The following is a 24,224-nucleotide window of genomic DNA, read 5'->3' as shown; positions in this document are numbered from 1 at the left end:
TGGCTAATATCAAAAACAGAAAAAATAACAAGTGTGGGTAAGGATGTGGAGTAAAGGAAACACTTGTACACTGTTGGTGGGAATGTAAATTGATGTAGCCAATATGTAAAACATGATAGAGGTTCCTCAAAAAATTAAACAGAACCACCATATGATCCAGCAATCCAACTTCTGGGTATTTATTCAAAGAAAATGAAAACATTAATTAAATATATATATATTTATATATATATATATGCACCCTCATGTTCATTGCAGTATTATTTACATTAGTCAAGGTATGGAAAAAACCTCAATGTCCATCAATTTATGAATGGATAAGGAAGATGTGGCATGTAAATAATAATGAAATACTGTTCAGCCATAAAAAAGAATGAAGTCACTGTTTCCAACAACATGGATGGATCTTCAAGGCATTATGATAAGGAAAATAAGACAGAGAAAGAAATATCATATGATAACTTATATGTGGAATTAAAAAAAAAATCCAAGCTTTTTGATACAGGGAATAGATTGGTGGTTGCTAGGGGTAGAGGGTGGGCGAAATGTATAAACTTCCAGTTGTAAATAAGTTATAGGGATGTATAACATGGTGATTTTAGTTAATAATACTGCATTGCATATTTGAAAGTTGCTAAGGAGTAAAGCTTACAAGTCTTTATCACAAGAAAAATAATTTTTTGTAACTATATGGTGATGGATTCAACTGGACTTATTGTGGTGATCATTTCACTTATATACAAATATCAAGTCATTATGTTGTATACCTGAAACTAATATGTTAAGTGTCAATTACACCTCAAATTTAAGTGTGCAACATGAAGGGAAAATCTTGTGAAATTTATTTTATATTCTTGTGACTTCCTTAGATCACTTCCATATGTTCACATAATTTGCCTCAACTTCATGTCACACTACTGTATGCCAATTCAATTCAATTCTGATAATCCTTACCTGGAATTAGTACAGACCCTACAGGTTAAAGACATACTCCCCAACAAGACTACCCTCATTTAAGATGCCAGCCACAATTTGGGGGATCCCAGGTTATCTGCACTTCTGACCAACTGGCTACAAATGTGAGGGAGTTCCTACTGTTTCCATCAGGTTTGATAATTTACTAGAATGACTCATAGAACTCAGGAAAGTACTATATTATTTTATTATAAAGGCTACAAATCAGGATCAACCATATGAAAAGACACAAAGTCTGGGAGGGTCCTGACCATAGCCACTACATGCTCTCTCCTTATGGAATCAGGGTATAGCATCCTTTTGGCATATCAATGTGTTCACCAGTCAGTAAGCTCCACCAAGCATTATTTTCCAGAGTTTTTATTAGAATTTCATTATGTAGACATGATAGAATCATTGCGTACATGATTAAACTCAATCTCTAGCCCCCAACCCTCCCTGGAGGTCAGGCTGGTTGAAAGCCCCAGTCCTCTAATTACATTTTTCAGGTGACTACACCTTATTCTTAGTCATCTCCTCAGCATAATCTCAAACTTGACCTGAGATCAATGAATAATCTCATGAATAACAGACACTCTTATCACTCAGGAAATTCCAAGGATTTAGAGGTCATCTCCCAGGAACCAGGGACAAAGACCAGACAAATTCTGAATTACACAATACATGTTATTAAATTTTTTAAACTATATTTTTATGAAAAATAATATACCTTTAAACCGAAGTCCTTATTTCATGGGAGCCCGTGCAGGTTTTAACATAATTGCTTCAGGACTATGTACATAAAACTATTGTTGATAAGATATTACATTCACACTCATGGATCATTAAAGTAAGTTTTCATATCTATATTAATTCTATGCAGTTGTTTATACACATATAAATATATGTATGCATATATTTATATAGTTTGGGTATTCTTTTTCTCTAAATGAGTTTTTTTAAATCTTGAATCTTTGAAAAAAAATACTACTACTAAACTTTCTATTATACTTGCTAAGAGTAACTGTTTTATAGTAATTTTCTGAGTACAGTCCCCAGAAATATATTAGTTAGGCTCAAATAGGTAATGTCATTTGACAGTACATCATATCTAAGATCACTAGAAAAATCAACTATTCTGCATAAGAAAATTTCTGCATGAATAGGTATTTTTTAAATTTTAACATTTTAGTGAAACTCTATAGTAAATTCTATTAAACAGAGTAGATCAAGCATCATTTACACATTTTTTAGAATCATCATGTTTTTGAATTGTACTGTATTGGTTACAGCCTTGGAGGTACATTCAAACATATTGAGCTCATTTTCCATTCTAAAAGACCCAGAAATTTTCATGTCTGAGTTTGTTTGTTTTGACTTCTCCTTTGTTATGAATTTTCACTTCTTTTAATTTCCTCTAGCAGCTTTTCCTCTTCTGCCCTTGTTACCATCAGAATTAGCTGATGTAAGTTGAGAAGGCATCAGGCATCTTAGTGAGGACCCACTGACCCTCCCTGCATTCACATGTGCATTCTACTAGCAATAGTTTCATGGTAGCCATTTCAGTGTCTTAGGGGCTGCAATTTCCAGAATGCTTGATGTTTGGAAGTTAGACATCCAGATAAGTGCGGCTGTATTCCCCAAAATTGAGCAACTACTATATCCGTTTACATATGAAACATTATGAGTACAAAAAAAGTTTTCAGATAAAATATTCATTTTTTCTTGCTGAAGCCATTTTAAGTACTTGAAGGTTTTCTGCTGTATTAGTAAATATACCACATTAAAGCTTTTATCATTATTATGTCAGATCAGATTTTACATTTGTGGTTAAATTTGAATAAAAAATATATCACTTTTCTAATGTTAGCAGCATAATTTAGTTTCTAAAAACAGATAAAATTTATTGGAATTTCAGACTAAAATTAAGAAAGAAATACAATTATATTTAAAATGTGGTCAATGTCTATTTTAAACATTTCTTTGAAATTAACTAATGACAGCAAACTTGCTGAGAACATTATATTTTTTTCTGAAAACAATAGCTTATAGAGTATATATCCAAGTCCATACAGCGTTGGTTAAGTAATCTAATTGATCTGTCCTATATATGCAGGTGTCTCCTCAAAATACTTGATTTTAGTTTCGTACTATGTATCTAAAAAAATATTAGCAATTTTATAACCTGTGTATTAATGTATGCATACTAAGTTGTTCTAGTTTTGTTTTTAATGGTTTAAGTTAACATGTAAATTTCCCATAATGTGTTTAATTTTCCTTGTAAGCCATTGCTACTTTAATATTCCAAACAGCAGTGAATTCTTCACTGTGATTATTTCCTGAGTACATTCATGTTTTTGACAACTCATTCAGCAGAAATGCCAATAACACTGTGGACATAATCCTCTTATGATATATATCTCATTATATTGTGATTATTTACATATGTAACTCCATCCTGAACTGTGATGCCTAAAGGATTTTAAGCCATACTTCTCATCATTAGTATGTACTTTCCATCTCAGCATTGTGGGTTGACAGTAGCTACTGAGGAAATGTTCCTTGAAGGAGAACTAATGAAAGCCTAAGTCCTTCTCAGGTTCTATACTTTTTTTTCCTCTCTCCCTCTCTCTCTTTTTTTTTTTTTTTAACATTTGTCATCAGGTAGTACTCTCACCAGCCACTAAGATAAGAAAGATTTCTCTCGGTCCACTTAGCATTTTTGTGACAGATAAATTTCCCCAGCAGCTTCTCAGCATGAAGATAATGGAAATAATTCAACCAGAAAAACTGTGTCATAGTTTGAAGTCTAGTTCCTTCTCCTAAGCTTTCTGCATTACATGTGGATCTTTTCTTTTAAAAACTTTCTCTGGAGTATCTTTAAATAAAATTATAGTTAAGTATTGGAGGAGTATTTCATGTAGTAGTGAAAAAAACCTAAAAAATCAACTAAATAGGTAACAAACATTTAAAATCTTTTTAGACAGTATCATATGGTTGTAGCATGATTGCTTTTTCTTTACTCAAAGATAATTCCTATAACTAAATTTCCATATTTCTCCCTTCAAATTTCCTATAACTAAATTTCTATATTTCTCCCTATCAAATTCATAAAACTAGACTCTTAAAAAGGGTAAATTTTACTGTATGTCAATTATATCTCAAAATAACTTGATTTTAAAAAAGGAAAGATGGTATTAAATTGATTTTTAAAAAAGAACAAGAAATGTTCTTTGCTATTGTCCCAGTCTCTACTTCAATGACAAGATAAAATATTGATAGGAACACAGTTTTTTCTCCTCTGTGTGTTCCAAAGCTTCCTGTGTGTTCTGCAGTTTCACTTAGCCTTTGATAGCAAGTTCTGATAAACTGATTTCATTGAATTAGTGGTGATACATATTGAAAACGGAAAAAGACAGATGTGTTGACTTTCTTTCTGTGAACCCAACCCTGTTCAGTTGGCCTTTAGGAGATAATTAGTAGATTATCTGAGGCCAATCAAATTTGGCTTTCAGTTTCCAAACAAAATTATTGGAAAGAATCTAATTACTTTTGAACCTATCCTCTTGTTGCCACTAATTTTGGGCTTTGGATCCAGTGCTCTTAAAATATATACTTTTTTTTTTGCTTACTTTGGTAAATTTATCAAGGCTTAGCTAAGCAGTCTCTAGGATATTTTACCCTCTGCAGGCACTGATACTACTCCAGCAAATCTGGCTCCTGCCTTCTGCCTGGTTAGAAAGGTTTTGATATTGTCCTAGATAATCTTTAGAGTCTTAAAGAAGAATGTTTCCTGCTGGTTTTATCCTCACTGGCTATTTGGACATTCATTTTCCATCAATAATGGCCATCTGGATCTTTGTTTCCAGTATATATCAGATATTTCACCAGCTTTGTTTTCCTTTTTCTCAAGCTCTGTCTTAATTACATAGTGGGAAAGCTTAACTTAGTTAAACAGTGCATTCTCTCCTAAGAACACTATTTTCATGCTTTCTCTTATTTGTGCCTTCCTTCAGGAGATAAGTATCAAACATTTAAGTGACTATAGACCTCATGGAATCAAACACACTCTTTAAGATTTTTGTTAACACACAGAACTGATTTGGTTCTTGATTGAACACACCAGTCATCTAGTCAGGTTCTATTGCCTTAGTGAAGATGGAGGTGTAGGGATTCTACTGAGTGGGCTGTTGCAGAGATTGGTGATGTCTCCCATCCACCCGGTCCCCCTTTAAGTCTCTGCCTCTCCCCTGCTTCAGTGCATTTTCACCAACCAGCGACAGAGGCCTCTGAGTTAGTAGCCAAACAAGTATTTCACTCATGCTGACAATAATAACTTTCAAGTCGTCTCTCCAAAAGAATCCTGTCATACCATCTAGGAGGAAACAAGCCTGAAGGATCATCATTGATACTGAACTCATTTCCAACCCTTTAGCATCCTCTCACACCATATGACTCAGTTCTTTAGAGTCCCTTTATAGCCCTTAGAGCATCCACTCTGCACTGTCATTATTTACTTTTTCTGCCTCCCTAGATATGTTCTAGGAGTTCTTATATGGGTATCTGTATCTCCAGCACTTACCACAGGGCATGGCGCAAGAGGGTACCCAACAAATGTCTGTAATAGAACTAAAGGGGGTGCAGGCAGGCAGAAACATTCAGTTTTAAAGTGCTGATATATTCCTATTCATTTATTTTTGCTTTCATTTCTCTTGCCTTTGAGGTCAAATGCATGAAATCCTCTCTAAAACCAAGGTCCATGAGTTTAGTACCTATTATCTTCTATGCACTTTATTGTTTCATATTTAGGTCTTTGATCCATTTGAGGTTAATTTTAGTGTACGGTGACAGCAGTCTAGTTTCATTCTTTGTCATGTGGCTTTCTAATTTTCCCAGCACCATTCATTGAAGACGCTTTCTTTTCTCCATTGCATGTTTTTGCCTCTTGTGTAGAAAATTATTTGCCCATATATAAGTAGGTTTATTTCTGGGCTCTCAATTCTGTTCCACTGGTCTATGTGTCTATTTTTCTGCCAATATCATGCTGTTTTGATTATTGTCTCTTTGCAGTATAATTTGAAGTCAGGCAGTCTGATAGCTCCAGCCTTATTTTTTTCAGGATTGCTTTGGCTGTTTTGGGTCCTTTGTGATTCCATACAAATCTGATGATTTTTTTGTTCTATTTTGTTAGAAAATACCCTGGGATTTTGGTGGGGATTGAATTAAATCCATATATTGTTTTGGGTAATATGGCCATTTTAACTATGTTGATTCTTCCAATTTGTGATCACAGAATATCTTTCCATTTCTTTATGTCTTCTTCAATTTATTTTAATAATGTCTTGTAGTTTTTAGTGTATAGGTCCTTCCCATGCTTTGATAGGTTTATTCCTAGGTATTTTATTTTTTTGTTGTTGCAATTGCAAAAGAATTTTTTTTTTAATTTCTTTTTCTGAAACTTCATTGTTAGTATATAGGAACACAATGGATTTTTGTACGTTGATTTTGTAACCTGCAACTTTACTGTGTTTGTTTATCATTGCTAACAGCTTTTTGATGGAGTCTTTAGGATTTTCTCCATAAAGAATCATGTTGCCTGCAAAAAGTGACAATTTAACTTCCTTTTTTTATTTGGATACCTTTTATTTCTTTCTCTGATTGTTCTAGCTAGGACTTTCAGCACTATATTGAATAAGAGTGGTGAGAGTGGACATTCTTTTCTTGTTTCTGATCTTAGAGGAAAAGCTTTCAGTTTTTCATTATTGAGTAGGATATTAGCTAAAGGTTTGTCTTATATGGTCTGTATTATTTTGAGGTATTTTCCTTCTATATCCATTTTATTAAGTGTTTTAATCATAAATAGATACTGTATCTTGTCAAATGCTTTTTCTGCATCTATATGATTTTTTATCCTTTGTTTTGTTTATGTGATATATAACATTGATCAATTTACATATATTGAACCATCCTTGCACTCCTGGAATGAACCCACTTGATTGTGATGTATATTCTTTTTTAATGTATTATTGTATTTGATTTCCTGATATTTTGTTTAGAATTTTTGCTTCTGTCCTCATCAGAGATATTATTCTGTAGTTTTCTTTTTTTATGTTACCCTTACCAGGTTTTGGTATCAAGGTAATGTTGGCCTTGTAAAATGTGTTATCTCTTCAGTTTTTTGGAAGAATTTGGTAAGGACAAGTATTAAATCAACTTTGAGTATTTGGACTTAGTAGCACAACGATAGTACATTTAACTCCAGATTAGAAGTTTGTATGTTCAAATAGACTCTTATATTAATAACCAAATCATCTGGTTTGTATTGCTTTGTGATGAAAGTCCAGACTAATAAATGACATATTTGCTTCTCAAACATACCTGAAAGGGATTTCCAGCCCAAGTTTAATATTGTATTATAAAATGGTGAAAAAGTTACTGTGAGTGAGATTGATGACCCCATAAGTGAGAACACAGATCTTGAAAAGTCATTGGGATTACAGTGGAAAGCTATTTAAAGTTAACTCAAGAGATCTGTTTGAACAGGGAAATGCTATATCTATGTATTAGGGACTCTCTATGTGAAGAAAGCTAAAATTAAAATTGATGTGGAATCTATCTTATCAGTATATCCACCAATCTGCTTATTCTGATGAACAAGAAAGTAATAAATAGGAGTCAGACCACAGGATATTTCTCCAGAGAAATGCACAAATATAAAAGTTTAAAGTCTTAGGATTTAATCTATGATGTTATGGAGCTAGTCATCAAAAGGGCATATTACTTAGGAATCAGAAACTCATTTTTACCAACTGGCTTCTAGAGTAGAACTTGAAAAGTTGATCTATCTCGCACTAGTCAGATAATTGGAGAATGTGACATTTTAAGAAAAAGCCAATCAGATTGGCTCTTTAAATGTCATGTCTTGTTTGGGGACTAGAGGTAGGGACTGGGCTGAATGGACCTTTTTGCAGATGTTCATATCCCATAAGACCGTTTAACCCACACTTATACTTTCTTCATGGCATTCTAATATCAGAAACGCTTTAAAATAATCATCTTGCATTTAGGTTCCTCAGTACCACCCTTCTATGCAAAAAGGAATTCTCTACTAGATTTCTACTGTCTATGAAGGGGTTTCTTGATAGAGGAAAGATGAATCCGCAGGTTCCTTACGCAGCTCTAGATGAACAATTCGTGGTAAGCTTGAAATGCTTCCAATAATTGACCACAGTGCAGTACTTGAATAATACTAGTAATCTTCCTTTAAGTGCAAAGTACCTTATGGATAGGGACTTTATCTTTTTCACTTTGGGTAAAAACATAACAATGATGATGATAAAAGGTAATAGATAATACTTATTCAAATATTTGTAGTCTTGCGCTGTTTTAAATGTATGATTTAATTTAATCTTCTAAGTAACCTGATGGAGGAGTTACTGTTACTATTTCTAAGTTTTAGATGAGGAAAGTAAGGGTTAGTGAGGTTAATGAGGTTAGTGAGGCTAACTTGTCCCAGTCACACAACTAGTAAATAGCTGAGATTTAATAAGCAATGAATATGTGTTTAATTGATCACCTTTCTTTACAAAAAAAAAAAAAAAAAGCCTTGCTGAGTAAGATTCTGTTTTCTTAAAGATCTCAACCAGCAAGGGGCCTCTGCTAAATCTATACTTGTTGGGAGTCTCAGTCTATATTTTTGTCAGATAAATATAAATCATCCTTTTACTTTCTGTGATTTTTGTCCAAACTCTTCTTCCACTACAGGCCATTTTTTTTCGGTCAGATCATTTTGCTATTACCTTAATAAATAAACTTAGCCTCAAGAATCAGATTTGAGAAAAGTAGGTAATATCAGTTAATGAGAAAATCATTTTTAAACAAGGCTCATAACAGTTGAAATTTTTTTTGTTATGTATATTTCTTTCATGAATATCTTTATGTATAAATCTTGCATACTCATTGAACTATTTCCCATTGAAAACAAGGCAAAATATCAAGATCCCAAAATGCTAGTAATCTTAATAGTTTAGAACTTTTCATCTAAGTTACCCCACAAATTAGACGTAAGCCCCTTAGAACCAGTTTTCAGGATCTATCATTTAAAGAAGATAACCACACCAATATCTGTATCAAGCAAAATGAATTAATACAATTAAATCTTTCTTATTTTTCTTTGACTGGCACTTTGATCAAAAGGTGATTCATCAATCTATTCCCCTCACTCTTTGAGCCATGGCTCACAATTCATCTCTAGGAAATCTCCCCTAATTAACTACTCTCTGCTCTCATCAGCTTTGTGCTTTATACTCTCTCAGTATGGGTCAGGCACCCAAGTTACAGGAAGAGGAAAAGGATATGACACAATCTTTGTAGGAGACATAGTTTTAAGTGAATATGTGCTTCTTTTGCAATAAGTTTACTGATTGTATATATTTATCCAAATATATACACATGTGCGTGCAATCACATATGTTATATATAATATGCATGTGTTTCTTCTACTCTGTTCTCAAGCACTGTTGCTAGCATGGTCGTGTGTAGTATTACACAGGGCCTCTAGGTAAGCCCCTGATTTGGCAGCTCTTTCAGTGCTTTCTCCTGTGCTTCAGAAGCTGTAAACTGCATAGTAAACTACTGATAGTGAATTTCAGCATTAAATATAAACATCCAAACTGCAAGTCACACCTCCAATATACAATATCTTTTGTTACATTATTTGCTGCCAAAAGAATGGGACTTTGTTTTTGCTCATTTAGGCATCTCTCTTCTTTTTAATTTAGAGACAGCAGAAGGGAGCATCTTTGCAAAGCTAAGGAACCTTAAGAGTTCCCTTTTTGCCTAGATGAAGTCTCAAGGTTCTAATTTAAAAGACCAAAATGGAAGAAGGGAATCCAGACATAGTGCAAGAAGGTACAGACAGCCTGTGTGGGTATACTGAGCAGCAGGGTGACCTCCAGAATCTGGCCCTTTCTACCATTCCATGAATGGTCCTCATCTTTGGGCTCACAAGAAGCTATTCTACTTCTAAGCATTGCATCCGTATTGCCAAGCAGAAACAGTGGTGAAGAGGGAAGACAAAAAGTACATTCTATAGATTTGCCTGCTGTTAAAGAGAGCTTTCCAGAAGCCCAATTACTTATATTTACATCTCTTTTACCAGAATTACCTTTAAAGGAAACTGGAAAATGTACATTTTTTAGTTGCTGCATTGTCACCCTGAACAAAACTGTTTTTTGTTTGTTTTTGATGAAAAAAGGGGAAAATAGATATGGAGTAAGCAAGTAGCAATATCTACTTCAAAGGTAGTCTTTACAAAAATGTCAAGTTAATCTTGACTGAATTCTAACTAAAACAATAATTAGGAAATTAGCATTATATGTCCATAGCCTTAACTTCAGAATCTAAATTTGGAAGTGAAATTTAACTGCATGTAAAGAAATATTAATATTTTTTACCATTTAAAAAATATTTGCACACTTGACTTTCTCAAGCCCAGTTAGGGAATAGGAAAATAAATGTAACAAATGTTTTAATTCTAAAAATGTTCTATAAAAATACCTTGTGATTTTTCTACCAGAAAAGTATTTCCTTTTCTGAAATTCCCCTATTTTATAATATGAGATTAGGTAATAAGTAGTAGTCATGGGACTATAGAAGCTTCCCCTAAAGGCTTCTTCAATTCTAAAAGACCTTAATAGAAAGATAAACTGAAAGTACTGTTTTAGATATACCCAGCCATATTGCTTGTGTACTGGGGCTCATTCAATCTTCCCATCAGGGTGTTCAGGCAAGATATATGGCTATTTTCCAGATGCGTATGTTTCACCTATGTTTGGGTATTTTCTAACACTGGTGTAGTTCAGTCTCATGCAATGCTAAGAATGTAAAAAAGTATTCCAAAATATGGTAGAAGAGAATCAGCTATCCTCTTAACATCATTTATTTTAGTTTTTATTCAGCTAATGCACTAATTCAGAAAGTGTCTGAGCATATGATTAAGCAGAGCAAGCAGCTGCCAGTGTGATGCAATTTGGTAACTACAGGAAAGGCCTCCCCCACAGACATGCCATTTTAGTCATGTTGAGAGGGAGGGCTGCTAAGGCATGTAAGTTAAGCGCATACTGTCTCTAAAGAGAGGAGTTGGTTTCAAACTCATATTCTATGAGCTGTTAATATCTTGAAACAAAAGAGTTTCCCATTACTTATTATGGGAATAGGTATTTAGAACTGAGTTAGAATCCAAGGCAGATAAATTCTGCTAAAAATAAAAAGCAAAATTCAAACAACATGGAGAAATGAGACACTACAGTGAGAACCCCAGCCTACCTTGAAGCAGAGCTAAACATGCCCTAAGTGAGATTCTCAAAGCAAATGGAAAGATACCAAGACACACTCTACCTGCTTTACACACTTACCCTGAAATTGCCCGGGATGCTATGGCCTTTATCAGGAGGGAGAACTTCCTTTTACTCTGGGATGAGCACAACCTGGCAATTTTTAACTTTCATAAAATTATGTCATACATAAAAAATATAGGTAACTAAAACTTAATCTAAGTAACTTTTCAAAAAAAGTAATCATTTGGTTCACAAAATCCCAATATATTTTAAGGGCCAATAGGATAAATACTAGAATAAATAGCTAATATCAATAGAGGTGAACTCTAAAATCATTTTTACCACTTCTAACTATTATTGGCATTATAAAGTACTGCATCCTCTTGCACTTAAAACTTCAAAGTGAATGAATTTTTCTTTTTGCTATAGGATTTGTATATAAGCACTACTTAATTTCTGTTAATGTCTAAATAAGTATATGTGCTTATAACAGTAGTTCCAATGAAGACTTATCTGTTAACTCACACAGGAATTTGGACTATTCATGGTCATTACTGAGAAGTCTTAAAAATATTTTAAGTATTGCTCACATGATCAAGTTAAATACATTCTATGAATTTTTTTAGTTTGGAATAAAGGAAATGTTTGAAAATCAATTTTATATTGAAAAATTCCACTGTGATCGGCCTTCAGATAACAACCAATACAATAGTTCTCCTTTATCCATGGGAGATATGTTCCAAGACACCAGTGGATTCTCGAAACTGCAGACAGTACTGAACTCTATGTATCTTGTTTTTCTTATACATACACACCTATGATAAAGTTTAATTTATAAATTAGGTAATTTCATGGATAGAATATTTGTTCTTACCATAGATTACAGCTTCTCTTTGGCATGTCCAAACTGCCAGCATTACTACTTTTGCACTTTGGGGCCATTATTAAGTAAAATAAGGGTTACTTGAACACAAGCACTGCAATACTGTGACAGTCCATCTAACAACTGAAATGGCTATTAAGTAACTAATGGCCAGATAGGGTATGCAGCATGGATATGCTGGACAAAGGGATGATTCATGTCCCAAGTGAGATGGAGCAGGACAGCACGGGTGTGCAATTTAAAACTTGAATTATTTCCAGATTTTATATTTAATATTTTTGGACCACAGTTAACCATGGGTGATTGAAACTGTAGAAAATAAATCTGAGGATTAAGGGGCTACTGTCTGTGTCCATAGTAGTACTTTTAAGTTATTACAATTCCTATGTAGTTCAAAGCAACAAATGTATATTGAGATCTACTATGAGCAAGAAAGACATTGTTCTAGGAATTATAGAAACTGTAGATACAGGAACACATTTGCTTCTCTCAATATGTTTAGAGTCTAAATAGGTGAGAAGACAAGTATATAACCAGAATATAAAACAAATAGTTAAATCTATGAAAATGGGGGTGGGGGTGCAGATCCAGAAAGGCTAAATGGATACCTGGCATCTATGATAGGCACTGAATGCTGACCAGGGTCCTGGTAATTAGAGATTGATAGAGGTCATTCTAAATCAAGGGAATCAACATACAGATACTACGTATATTCACCTAATAATGTGTAGTCTGATTTATAGCTGTGAGGTACAGTGCAGTTGGAGAAGTTGTTCTTATTATGTATGTGTTTTTAAAGAAAATATCAAACAGAAAAAACAATCTTAAAATTGGTATGGAAACCAAAAAAGGACCTGAATAGCCAAAGCAATTGTGAGAAAGATCAAAGCTGGAGGCATCACGCTCCGTGATTTCAAACTATATTACAAAGCTATAATAATCAAAATAATGTTATTGGCATAAAAACAGACACACAGATCAATAGAACCAAATAGAGAATCCAGAAATAAACCCATTCTTATATTGCCAATTAATTTATGACAAAGGAGCCAAGAATATGCAAAGGAGAAAGGAGAGTCTCAAATAAATGGTGTTGGGAAAACTGGATAGCAACATGCAAAAGGATGAAACTGACCACTATTTTATGCTATACACAGGAATTATCTCAAAATGGATTAAAGACTTGAATGCAAGACCCAAAACCATAAAATTCCTAGAAGAAAACATAGGCAGTAAGTTCTCTGACATTGGTCTTGTCAATTATCTTTTAGATTTGACACCAAAAACAAAAGCAATTAAAGCAAAAATCAACAAGTGGGACTATGTGAAATGAAAAAGCTTTTGCACAGCAAAGAAAAACATCAACACAATAAAAATGCAACCTACTGAATGAGAGAAAATATTTATAAATCACTACCTGATAAGAGGTCAATATCCAAAATATATAAAGAACTCATACAACTCAATAGCAATAATAATCATAATAATTTGATTTAAAAAATGGGCAGAGGATCTGAATAGATTTTTTGCCAAAGAAATACACATGGCCAACCTATATATAGAAAGATGCTCAACATCACTAATCATCAGAAAAAGGCAGATCAAAAATACAATGAGATATTATTTCGCACCTGTCAGAATGGCTGTTTTCAAAATGAGAAGAAATAACAAGTGTTCGCAAACATGTGGAGGAAAAGGAACACTTGTCCACTGTTGGAGGGAATGTAAATTGGTGCAGCGACTGTGGAAAACGGTATGGAGATTTCTCAAAAAATTAAAAGTAGAACTACTATACGATCCAGCAATTCCATTTCTGTGTATTTATGTGAAGAAAATGAAAACACCAATTAGAAAACATATGCACCCCCATGTTTACTGCAGCATTATTTACAATAGTCAACACATGGAAAAAACCTAAATATTCCTCAATAGATGAATAAAGAAAATTTGTTATATATAAACAATAGAGTATTATTCACTCATAAAAAATAATGAAATCTTGTCATTTGTGACAACACAGATGGACCTCAAGGGCATTATGGTGAAATAAGTTAGAAAGAGAGAAATACTGTAAGGTATCATTTATATGTGGAATTTTAAATGAAACAAAAACAAGCTCATGGATGCAGAGAACAGATTGGTAGTTGTCTGAGGTGGGATTGTGGGGTGGGCAAATGGATAAAAGGAGTCAAAAGGCACAAATACCCAGTTATAAAGTTATGGGGATGTAATGTACAGCATGGTGACTTTAGTTAATAATACCATTGAATATTTTAAAGTAGCTAGGAGAGTGGATCTTAAAAGTTCTCATTACAAGAAAAATAAATTTTATAACTATGGTGATGGATGTTAACTGCATTTATTGTGGTGATCATTTTGCAATATATACAAATATCAAATCATTACATTGTACACCTGAAACTGATATATTATGTCAATTATACCTCGAAAAAGTATTAGTTGTCTGTGTATATTTGACTCTGTTTATTGACCACCTTACTGAAGAATACATTCCTCTGGGCGCTAAAAGAATGTTTCTTCATTTATGTATTAGTACAGTGGCTAGGTTTGGTGAATGTTTCCAACACATTTCTTAATAAGCAAATGATAAAGCCAGTTGATATCTTTATACTGATTTCTACATCCTCTCATGTTATGCTTTCTGTTGCCCATCTTTTGACTCATCTTTCTTTTAGCCATCTAGGCCAAATAATAACTTCTACAAGACACATCTACATTTTTCCTCAGAACCTTGTATCTCATTTCACACAATCCAATCCTCTTACTTTTGTAGACTCAGGATGTGTTCACATCTGGTTGTTTGCAGATCATAACTCTTAAGTTCTCTAAAACTGAGTTGCATATTGAAACATGTTCCTAAAATCCTCTTCCTAAAGATCTTTATATTATCATTGGCAGAAGTATCATGCATTGGAAGTCTTTGATGAAACATTGAAATCAACACACAAGACTTGGCATATGTAAGACTCTGCTAAGTAGTCTCAGAATCATCTGAGTAATGAATTATAGTAATAATACAATGAAAGAATTCTGGAGCTTTGTAAATCAGCAAGAGAAAAAAGTACTTCAAGAGTGTAAAGTTGAAAAAAAGGAAATGTTCTCCTCTGTTCTCTCTCCCTCACATCCCAGTCAAAGGAACAGGAGCAGAAGGGGTTAAATAAGTCAAATATAGTTGACCCTTGAACAACATGGGATTGAACTGCATGGGTCTGCTTATACATGGATTTTTTTTTTTTCAATAAATATTTGTACTGTTTTTGATCTGGAGTCTGTGGATGCAGAGGGCCGACTCTGTGCACTGATCTATCCATCGTATATAGGGGACTTGAGCATCTGCAGATTTTGTATCCACTCAGAGTTCTAGAACCAACCCCCATGGATACCGAGGGACAACTTAAGTTTTAAGGGAGTCAAAAGTTATATGCTGATTTACTAGTGCATGAGAAGGTCACTGCCCCTGACCCCTACATTGTCCAAGGGTCCACTCTATTTACTTTTTGTCTGAAAATTTAATCTCTTTATTTGGCTTTTTTCGAGCTGAGCTACAACCAATATTTTTTAAATTGTTGTTTTCTTGTAGGTGCAAGCCAGTTATGATGTAACACGCTATGAAAATATTTTCTCATTCTTCTGGATTTTGGAGCAGCTTCTTCAAAAGGAAAATGAAGAAGGCAGCACTTCAAGTATAGGGCATGATGACCAAGAAATCAAGAAATTTCTTCAGAAGCATGACGAAGCTATTTTCCAACTCTCTGATTCATTTCCTTTATTTACTTTTTATTTATGGAGACTCCGCATTCTCTTGAACTCCACAGAGATAGAAACTGTTGAGAATAACTCATTTTCTTAGTAATTTACCAAATATCAGAAACATACTAATGTTGAATATATGAAGATCTTGTACTTAAAATGTTTTCAAAAATATTTTTAAATTAGCATTTTAAATGGATCTTTAAATATAATCATTAATTAAATTTAAGTCTTAAATTGTGTATAAAAGATTGAGTCATATTTCTATACTAGAATTAGCCAGTATCAGCCTTATTCTAACATAACTGTATTTTACAATATGTTACTCAATACGTTCTTGCTCTATTATTCCATAAAATGGACCATTATTTGTCTATATCATAAAAGATATTTACATTTTAAAATATTTCCATGTAATAGATACTAAAAAGTAACAGAAGAGATCTTAAATGTTTTATTGCTTTATCAACACAATATTTAAAGTGGTTGTAAATTAGATTAACTTTTTCTTACATAGTTTCACTTATATCACTGTCTATCATCTTGGAGGGGACCCACATAGGAAAAAAGTCTTTAATGTTTGTAAAAGTAATTGCTTTTAATTTGACATAATCAACATATTTTTCAAATAATTTTGAAAATATTAATTAGTTGTTTAAATGTTGTTTGTTTTTTCAAAAAAATGTTTGTTTTGATTCTGTTGATTATCGATAATATTCTTATTATTATTAAAATAATAGAAATTTAGTTAAGTCATATGTAATAAGTCATTGAAGAAATTTTCACAAATTCTTACATCTGTCCAGAAATATAATTCATACTTACTAAAAGTATATTTATACTTATTAAAGGTATTGGTTGAATTTTTCAGTTACATGGTTTCATTGACTTTTTTCCAATTATTAGAATCATAGCCAACTAGCTTAATGAGCACACATTATATACTTTCCTATAGCACAAGTTAAAGCACAGTGGATACGAATTTGCTTCATTATGTGTGATATTGTTTCATAAATTAATTACCATTCCTAAATGCCATTGGTATTTTTTTAATGTATGTAAAATCATATTATTATTTGTCATGGTTATTTTTGGAGTTATTTCTAGCTTTCTAGAAAAGATAAAGCCTTTTTTTATAATTCGGAAACCCAATGCATGTATCAATCAGTGATTGTTAAGTAACAAAAAGCCACCAAAATCTCAATGACATACAAGCAGTACTTATTTCTCAGATGTTTCTGGGTCACTTGGGGATCAGCTCATCTGAACTGGACTCTGCTGGAAAGCTCTACTCAGGTTGCAGATTCCACTGGGCTAGGCTCCTTGTAAATTGGGCTTTGGTCTCTTTCACATGTGTACATTCTGAAGCCCAAGCTGAGAGAAGAAAGCACCTACTAAGGAGTTCTTCTGTGGCAATGGCAGATTGGCAGGAGAAAAGGGGCTAGGCAGAGAAATGTCACACCAAGCCCAGAGTAAAGGGACAGGGACGTATCCCCACTTTGAATGAGAGAACATGTGAAGTTACATGATAAAGGTCATGGATACAGGTAGAGAGTTGTGGCAAATTATTTACTCCACCACCCATACTAGTGAACACAAGAAGGATATTCCAGATCCTGAATTAGGAGGTATTTTTTCTAATATTTGATACCTGGGATTTATATAAATCAGTTGATGACCTTACATAAAAGCCACTACTCATCCTCTCTCTTCTGTAATTAGGCAAGGTTAGTAAATACGCAAGCAACAGCAATGGCCCTTTTCCACTGAAGTCAGCCAACATAATCATAATGATCCTAAGAAGCTTTCTGTAACTAGAACAGATTTCTTAATTCCAGTAGTCTTCAAAGCTTCAAGGTCTGAAAATTAGCCTAGGAAATATATTGATTATAGAACAAACAAGATGTTGGGATCATCATTAATATATAAAATGGAGATACGTTTTATTTCCATTTGGTATTATTTTTATGTAAACACTAAACTTCAGTCAATTATATGATACCTAACACTTCATTATTCTGTGTTTCAGTCTGTAACAGTGTTAACTGTGCTGTAAATTTAGCATTGAGGTCTAAATGTCCTGCTGGTAAAATGAGAGAAAATGAGACTTTTTTATCTATGTATTTCAATAAAGCATTGAAAGATAAAGAATGAATGATTTAAACTAGAATTATGAATATTGTAACAATTAAGATTTAGTTAATGTCTAACTTTACAATTAAGATTTTGGGGATAAGAATAATAGAGACCATAAAAATTGAGCAGTGCTGAAACTGGATATAAGATGGCCTGGGAAATAAAAAGGACCATAGAACAGTCCTAAAAATGGAGGAAATAATAAAAATGATAATAAATGCTGGAAATGAGTATTTATTTAAAATAAATACTCACATAGTATTTATTTTATATGTGTAAATAGATATTACACATATTAATATTTAACATTACTATGACATCAATTTATTACATATATAAATTATATATATTTATATGTTATATTATTATATATAATTACATACATTATTAGTAATAAATAGACACTAGGCACTGATCTAAGCATTTTACATGTTAACTCATTTGATTCTCCTAACAACACTACATGATAAGTGACATGATTTCCATCTTAGAGATGAGGTACTCAGATAAAGGAATGTCAAACAATTTGCCCAAGTTCATACAACCAGGAAATGGAAGATTTAGGTTTCACCTTCAGGAATTCTATCTTCCCAGTGCACACTCTTAATTACTGTGATTCACTGTCTGTTCAGTGCACTTCATGAAACTCTCACACACTTCTTTGCAATTGTCATCAAAGCTTTGTATGCCCTAACTACAAATCTTATAGCACGGCAATTCCATATTAGCTTGTTTTGGATTCTTCAACCCCTGCAAAGCAGCTGTCCTGTCTACTACCATCTCAGAGCTACAGCATATTTGTCCTTTTCTGGATTGTAGCATTTTACAATAGTCAAGACTCTTTAGGTAAATTACAGATAATCTTCAAATAATAATATTCTAAAAAGTGCACCTCTCGCTCTAAAGGTGGCGTGGGTGGATTATCAGACAGCATTGCTCAGCCCAGTGGAGAGAAGAAACAAATCTGGTTGTTTTATCCTTGGATCTATAGATATTGCTGGTATTTTAAGTAATTCTTTCATAAACTATTGTATTTTTCATTCATATTTGTTGGCATCCTACAGGTAAGGGAAGTATATTCCTAGGGAGTCAAGTAAAAAATCCATTTACATTTTCAGATTTTTATGTACATTTGTAGATTTTTTAAAAATATTGACAGCTCTGGCTTATGATGATCTGGTTTCATTTATTCATCAAATATTAAGCACCAACTTTGTATGCAAATCAATTATTTGCATATATAAAAAATAAGCATACAAAGTTTTATATTTTATCAGACTTATAAGACAGAATTTTCTTTTAGAGTTCAGTATTAATGACCCAAAAATGTCAATAGTTCGTATTTGCTGAAGGAGATAATTAGGGAGATAATATTGAATATTGGAGAAAAAAAAAAAGATATAGGATTTTTATTACCTGAAAGTCAATTCGTTCATTTTAAATTATCTATAGAAGTTGGGCAACACTAAATTTATCTGGCCAATGAATTATCTGCTCCTTTAAGAACTGTCAAAATATCAGAGTATGATTGACATACAGGAAATGACATCCTTTTTTTTGTTTGTTTTTCTTTTAATATGAAGAGTTCTCTAGTTTTGAGAATCAATTATTAATAGGAATCAAAGCTTGTAAAAAGAAAATATGAATATAACATTCAAGACACTGAAATAATTTATTTTATAATTCGTAGGTATATATACTCTGAATTTGCAATATTTTCTTCTAATATTTTAATATAATTTTTGTTGGAGCTGCTTAACTGGTTGGCGGATTCTGTTATATTTCAGTTGGTCGTTGTGTTTCATAGCCAATCTATTGGGGCATCAAGATTTATAGATAACATTAAATTCAGTAGTCTCTGATCTATATATATAAAGCTGTGTTTCTCGAACTTGGTCCCTGGTCCAACAGCATCAGCAACACTTGAGAGCTTGTTAGAAATACAAATTCTAGGGGCCCATCCCAGACCTACTTCATAATCAGAAAGGCAAGGGTGGAGTCCAGAAATCTGTGTTTTATCAAGTTCCCTAGGCGACTCTGATGTCCACCGAAGTTTGAAAACCACTGCTATGATCATTGTTTTTACTGAACAAGGGGGATTAATGCATATAAAATCATTCAGAAAGTGGAAATTCAATCAACCCAAATTGATTAACTGAATTTTTTTAACTTTTCCTGTTTGTGCCTTAAAGTTCCAAAGGAGGATTTGGGAGAATTTAATTATTCATGATTTACTTAAAATCAGTAGCAAATTTATAAATATATCAGCCGAACTTAATAACACTTTAAATAATTCTTTCCACTTAGCTTTTAGTTCCTTTAATAAAATAATGACTCCCTATTGGTGGAATTTAAAAAAATAATTATTATAATTCGAGTTTGAGAGATATAAATTAATTACAGCTTTCTGCATTAGTCCTGATATACAGTGATGAATATGCAGAGATGCAGGCATGATGTTACTTTACTCTTAGGTTCAAATATTAGATACCCCAAATAATATCAGAATGTTTATCACTATTCCTGGAGATATATTTTTTTTATATATACATATGGTAAATATATCTTAGTTATAAATATATTATTCTATTTATGAATCCTACAGATGAAATTCTATCTTTTTTCGATCCTTTTGAAATATGGTAGGATATAAATAAATAATAAACAATTGCCTGTTCTCAACTCTTGTGCTTATTTCCACCATGTTGAGTCTCAACCACATTGAGATGAGCTCCAGAGCTGAGTAAGAACAGCACCCCTGACAAGATGAGAGAACAGAGCTATCACTGCTTTTAGATTTAGATTTAACCACTAAGATCTTTTCATGAATGATTAATCGTTTCAGGAATAATAGAAACACTAAACAGTCAACCAGCAGGGAAATGATGCATCTGTTCTTTCTTCAATCTCAAAAACACACTCAGTCCAATAATCATTTTGTAAAAAGAAATCCAAAACTCTTGAAACTAATGTTAAAGTTTGAAAAAGTCTCCTTTCTTATATTTTACCTCATAGTCTTTAAGAGGCCCCACCACAAGCAGTGGCTACACCATTGTTGCCTTTTTGTCCTAATTTGCATCAAGGACTTGGATCAGGCCCTAAAAATGCCCTGGCATGACCTTCCTCTGTAGAAGTACTCCAGAGCCAGGGTACTCCCCTGAGAGGAATTACTACAGGCCTTTAAAATATGTGGCTTGTCCTCTTCCAGAGTAGCCCATGACCAAAAAGTAGCATTCACCGCAGCTGACCAGGCACCTTTGATTGCAACTTGATAAAGTCTACAATAGAGTATCAGAGACTGGACTGAGAGAATACATCCACTTCAGTTATAAACAACAATCAGAGCTAAAAGCAACTTTATATAAATGTGAGAATGTCTCCAACTCCAAATGAATATACTGATATTATTTCCATGTGAAAACTTCAAAATAATAATTTCTGAGGCTAGTATGATCTTGACTAATGAGGTACTTTCAATTAGAATCTCTTCTACACGTCATATAACCCATGTGCCTTTGCGCAACCACTTTATTAAGGCAAGAATTAACACCTGGCATTGCCCCCCTGGTATATGCTAGGTACTCTGCTAAGTTCTTTAAATTTATTATTTTGTGTATTTCTTCTCACAGCTTCATGAGATAAGAATATTATTATCCCCAGTTAGATGAGGAAGCATGCACAGAACATGTAAGTAATTTGCCCATGGTCACAGGGTGGAAAAAATAAAAATCAGTCAGCATTCAAGCAGGCAACAAGCAACGAAGTCAACAGTTTGTATTCTTAGCCCTCAGTTACCCACAGTTGCCATGTCCTAACTCAGCAAAAGTAGAAACTGACTGCAGAGAATAAAGTTATCCTGTCAGTAAAACTCCAGTTTGCATTCTTTTTAAAGATTTCTTTTTAGACATATGTCTCATGCACTTGTGATAATTATAGTGGTGCAAAATTTACACTCTATTAGGCAAAATTGGATGGTTGAAATATTCCTTTATAGTTGGAAGAATAAAAAGTGCAGTAAGATGCCAGAGATTTCCAAATGGTGGCATTTATTTAAACAAAATAGATAAAAATTCTACTCTGGTATGTGATTATTTTGTAAGCCAGTATGAGTAACACTTTCTGTGGATAATGGAAGTTAAATCTTTCAAAATGCCAGCATCAAGATCAGACAACCATATATGGATTAGAGTTAATTCTTAAGTCTTACACATGGAAATAAATAATACATGTGAAGCACAGTTTCTTTACACTGGCTCTAAAATCATACCTTTTTATTGTAAGTGTAAAGAAAAAATATTTCATGATTAGAATTGATCAGTATGATCCTGTTGACAATATTTGACGTTTCTAAACCATTTTATGAGGTTGAAAGAAATGTCTTTATATCTTTATAACTCTTTATATCACAAGGGAAAACATATAAATAAATACATAATTAAAAATATCTCAGTGATATGTTTCCAAAAAACTTTAGGCAGCTCTCATTTACTCATTTTCATTTGATCTGAGGAAAAGATATGTGAGAACTTTTCCTTGCACTCTGCCTTGTCAATCAACACGACATCCCAGTTTTGTTTGAAAGCCTTTCTGTTTTTACCATATTGAAATAACAATAAAGCCCAGAAAAAAAAACACATTGTAGAAGGCAGAGATGAATGGAAAAAACAGAGGGCCATCATTGGCCCAGCTATCTTGTAACGAAAGACAAATTTCATACTCTAATTTTCTCGTCATAATATAGAGCAGGTGTCCCTAACCCCTGGGCCTTGGACTGGTATCAGTCTGTGGCCTGTTAGGAATCGGGCCGCACAGCAGGAGGTGAGCAGCAGGCCAATGAGCAAAGCTTGATCTGTTTTGTAGCTGCTCCCCAGTGCTAGCATCACCACCTCAGCTCTACCTCAGATCATCAGGCATTAGATTCTCATAAGAGCACTGGTCCTGGTGCCAAAAAGGTTGAAGGCCGCTGATTTTCAGTTTTAAAGTGTAAAGAACAAAGAGTGTCCGTATTTCTGCCAAGGAAATGTGTTTCTTCTGAATATATACATAAATGATTAGACCAAAATTGTTCAATGTAACTACCTATTATTACTAAATATTACTACCCAATATTAGGAGTTTTGTCTCTTCTCTAATGGTCTTCATGGAGGTCTTTCAGTGATAAACTTATTTACACATTAAACAAGGTCTAGTACTTAGAGGTAAGAGGGTATCACTCTATCCCTGTTCAATAAATAAAATGTCTATTTCTTAATTGTTAAAATATTAAACAGGATAATCTCACCACAGGATTGTTTGTGTGAGTGAAATGAAATAAAGTGAAAAGCACTTTGTGAACTCTAAAAGAAAAATAATAGTAATAAGAAGAAGATTACAGTATTTATTATGTATCAGGTACTCTTGTAAGCACTTTACCTGTATTTTCTCATTTAATCTTCATGACAACCCTATAAAGTAGGTAACACTATTATTTTTATCAATTCCATTTTACAGATGACCATACAGGCACAGAAAGGTTAAATGATTTGCTCAGAGTCACACAGCTAGCGACAAAGGCAGTATTAAACAAATTTTATTCATACCTATTTCCTTCTATTCCAAGCCTTCTACATTAATTCTTAGATTCATAGCTGAGCCTTACTGAAATGCAGTCACTGCCTGAATCTCTTCCCATTCAATTTTACTTAATGGTGACTATGATGATCATGATAATCAATAATGTTAGCCATAATTTCTGTGTGCTAGAACTGTGCAACATACTTTATTATAGTCTATAATTTAATTTGCTGACCTGCCATAGACAAATCAGTCTTTGAGGTCCTGAGTCACTGAAATGCAGAACTAGTAGTATAGTTAAGATACCACTTTCCTACCAAGCAGTGAGCTCTGGAGTTGACTTTCTGTGCCTGCACCCGAGGCAGACAATCCTTTGGGTGTGGTTTATATGCCTGGCTTGCTGCTCTGTCTCCTGATTGTCATTCTGGTTCCCTTTGAATCTGGCTCCTGGTCCTGAACGCTATCAGGATAGTGGATATTAGTTCTCCTGCTTTTGCACATAATATCTTAATTTTCTTTTATGAATGTCCTCACCCCATTGTGCACAGTCTTTTTTAACACTAAAAAAAAAAAAAAAAAAAAAAAAAAAA

The 24,224-nt window shown here is 33.3% G+C and overlaps 1 protein-coding gene across 1 annotated transcript in view; it reads left to right on the top strand.

Annotated features, from left to right (window-relative positions):
• MEI4 (meiotic double-stranded break formation protein 4) overlaps positions 1–16,541 on the top strand; it is a 170,152-nt gene extending 153,611 nt beyond the window's left edge. Inside the window, exon 5 of the mRNA XM_039853116.1 lies at positions 15,776–16,541. Within this exon, the coding sequence (XP_039709050.1) occupies positions 15,776–16,045 (270 nt within the window). The 3' untranslated portion in view covers positions 16,046–16,541. The remainder of the gene's footprint in view (positions 1–15,775) is intronic.
• The last annotated feature ends 7,683 nt before the right edge of the window (positions 16,542–24,224 follow it).

The sequence above is a fragment of the Pteropus medius genome, unplaced genomic scaffold (assembly GCF_902729225.1).
Source record: "Pteropus medius unplaced genomic scaffold, Ma_sr-lr_union100, whole genome shotgun sequence".
Lineage (NCBI taxonomy): Eukaryota > Metazoa > Chordata > Mammalia > Chiroptera > Pteropodidae > Pteropus > Pteropus medius.
Note: the sequence above shows the minus strand (reverse complement) of the source record. Positions and strands in the feature narration are given on the sequence as shown.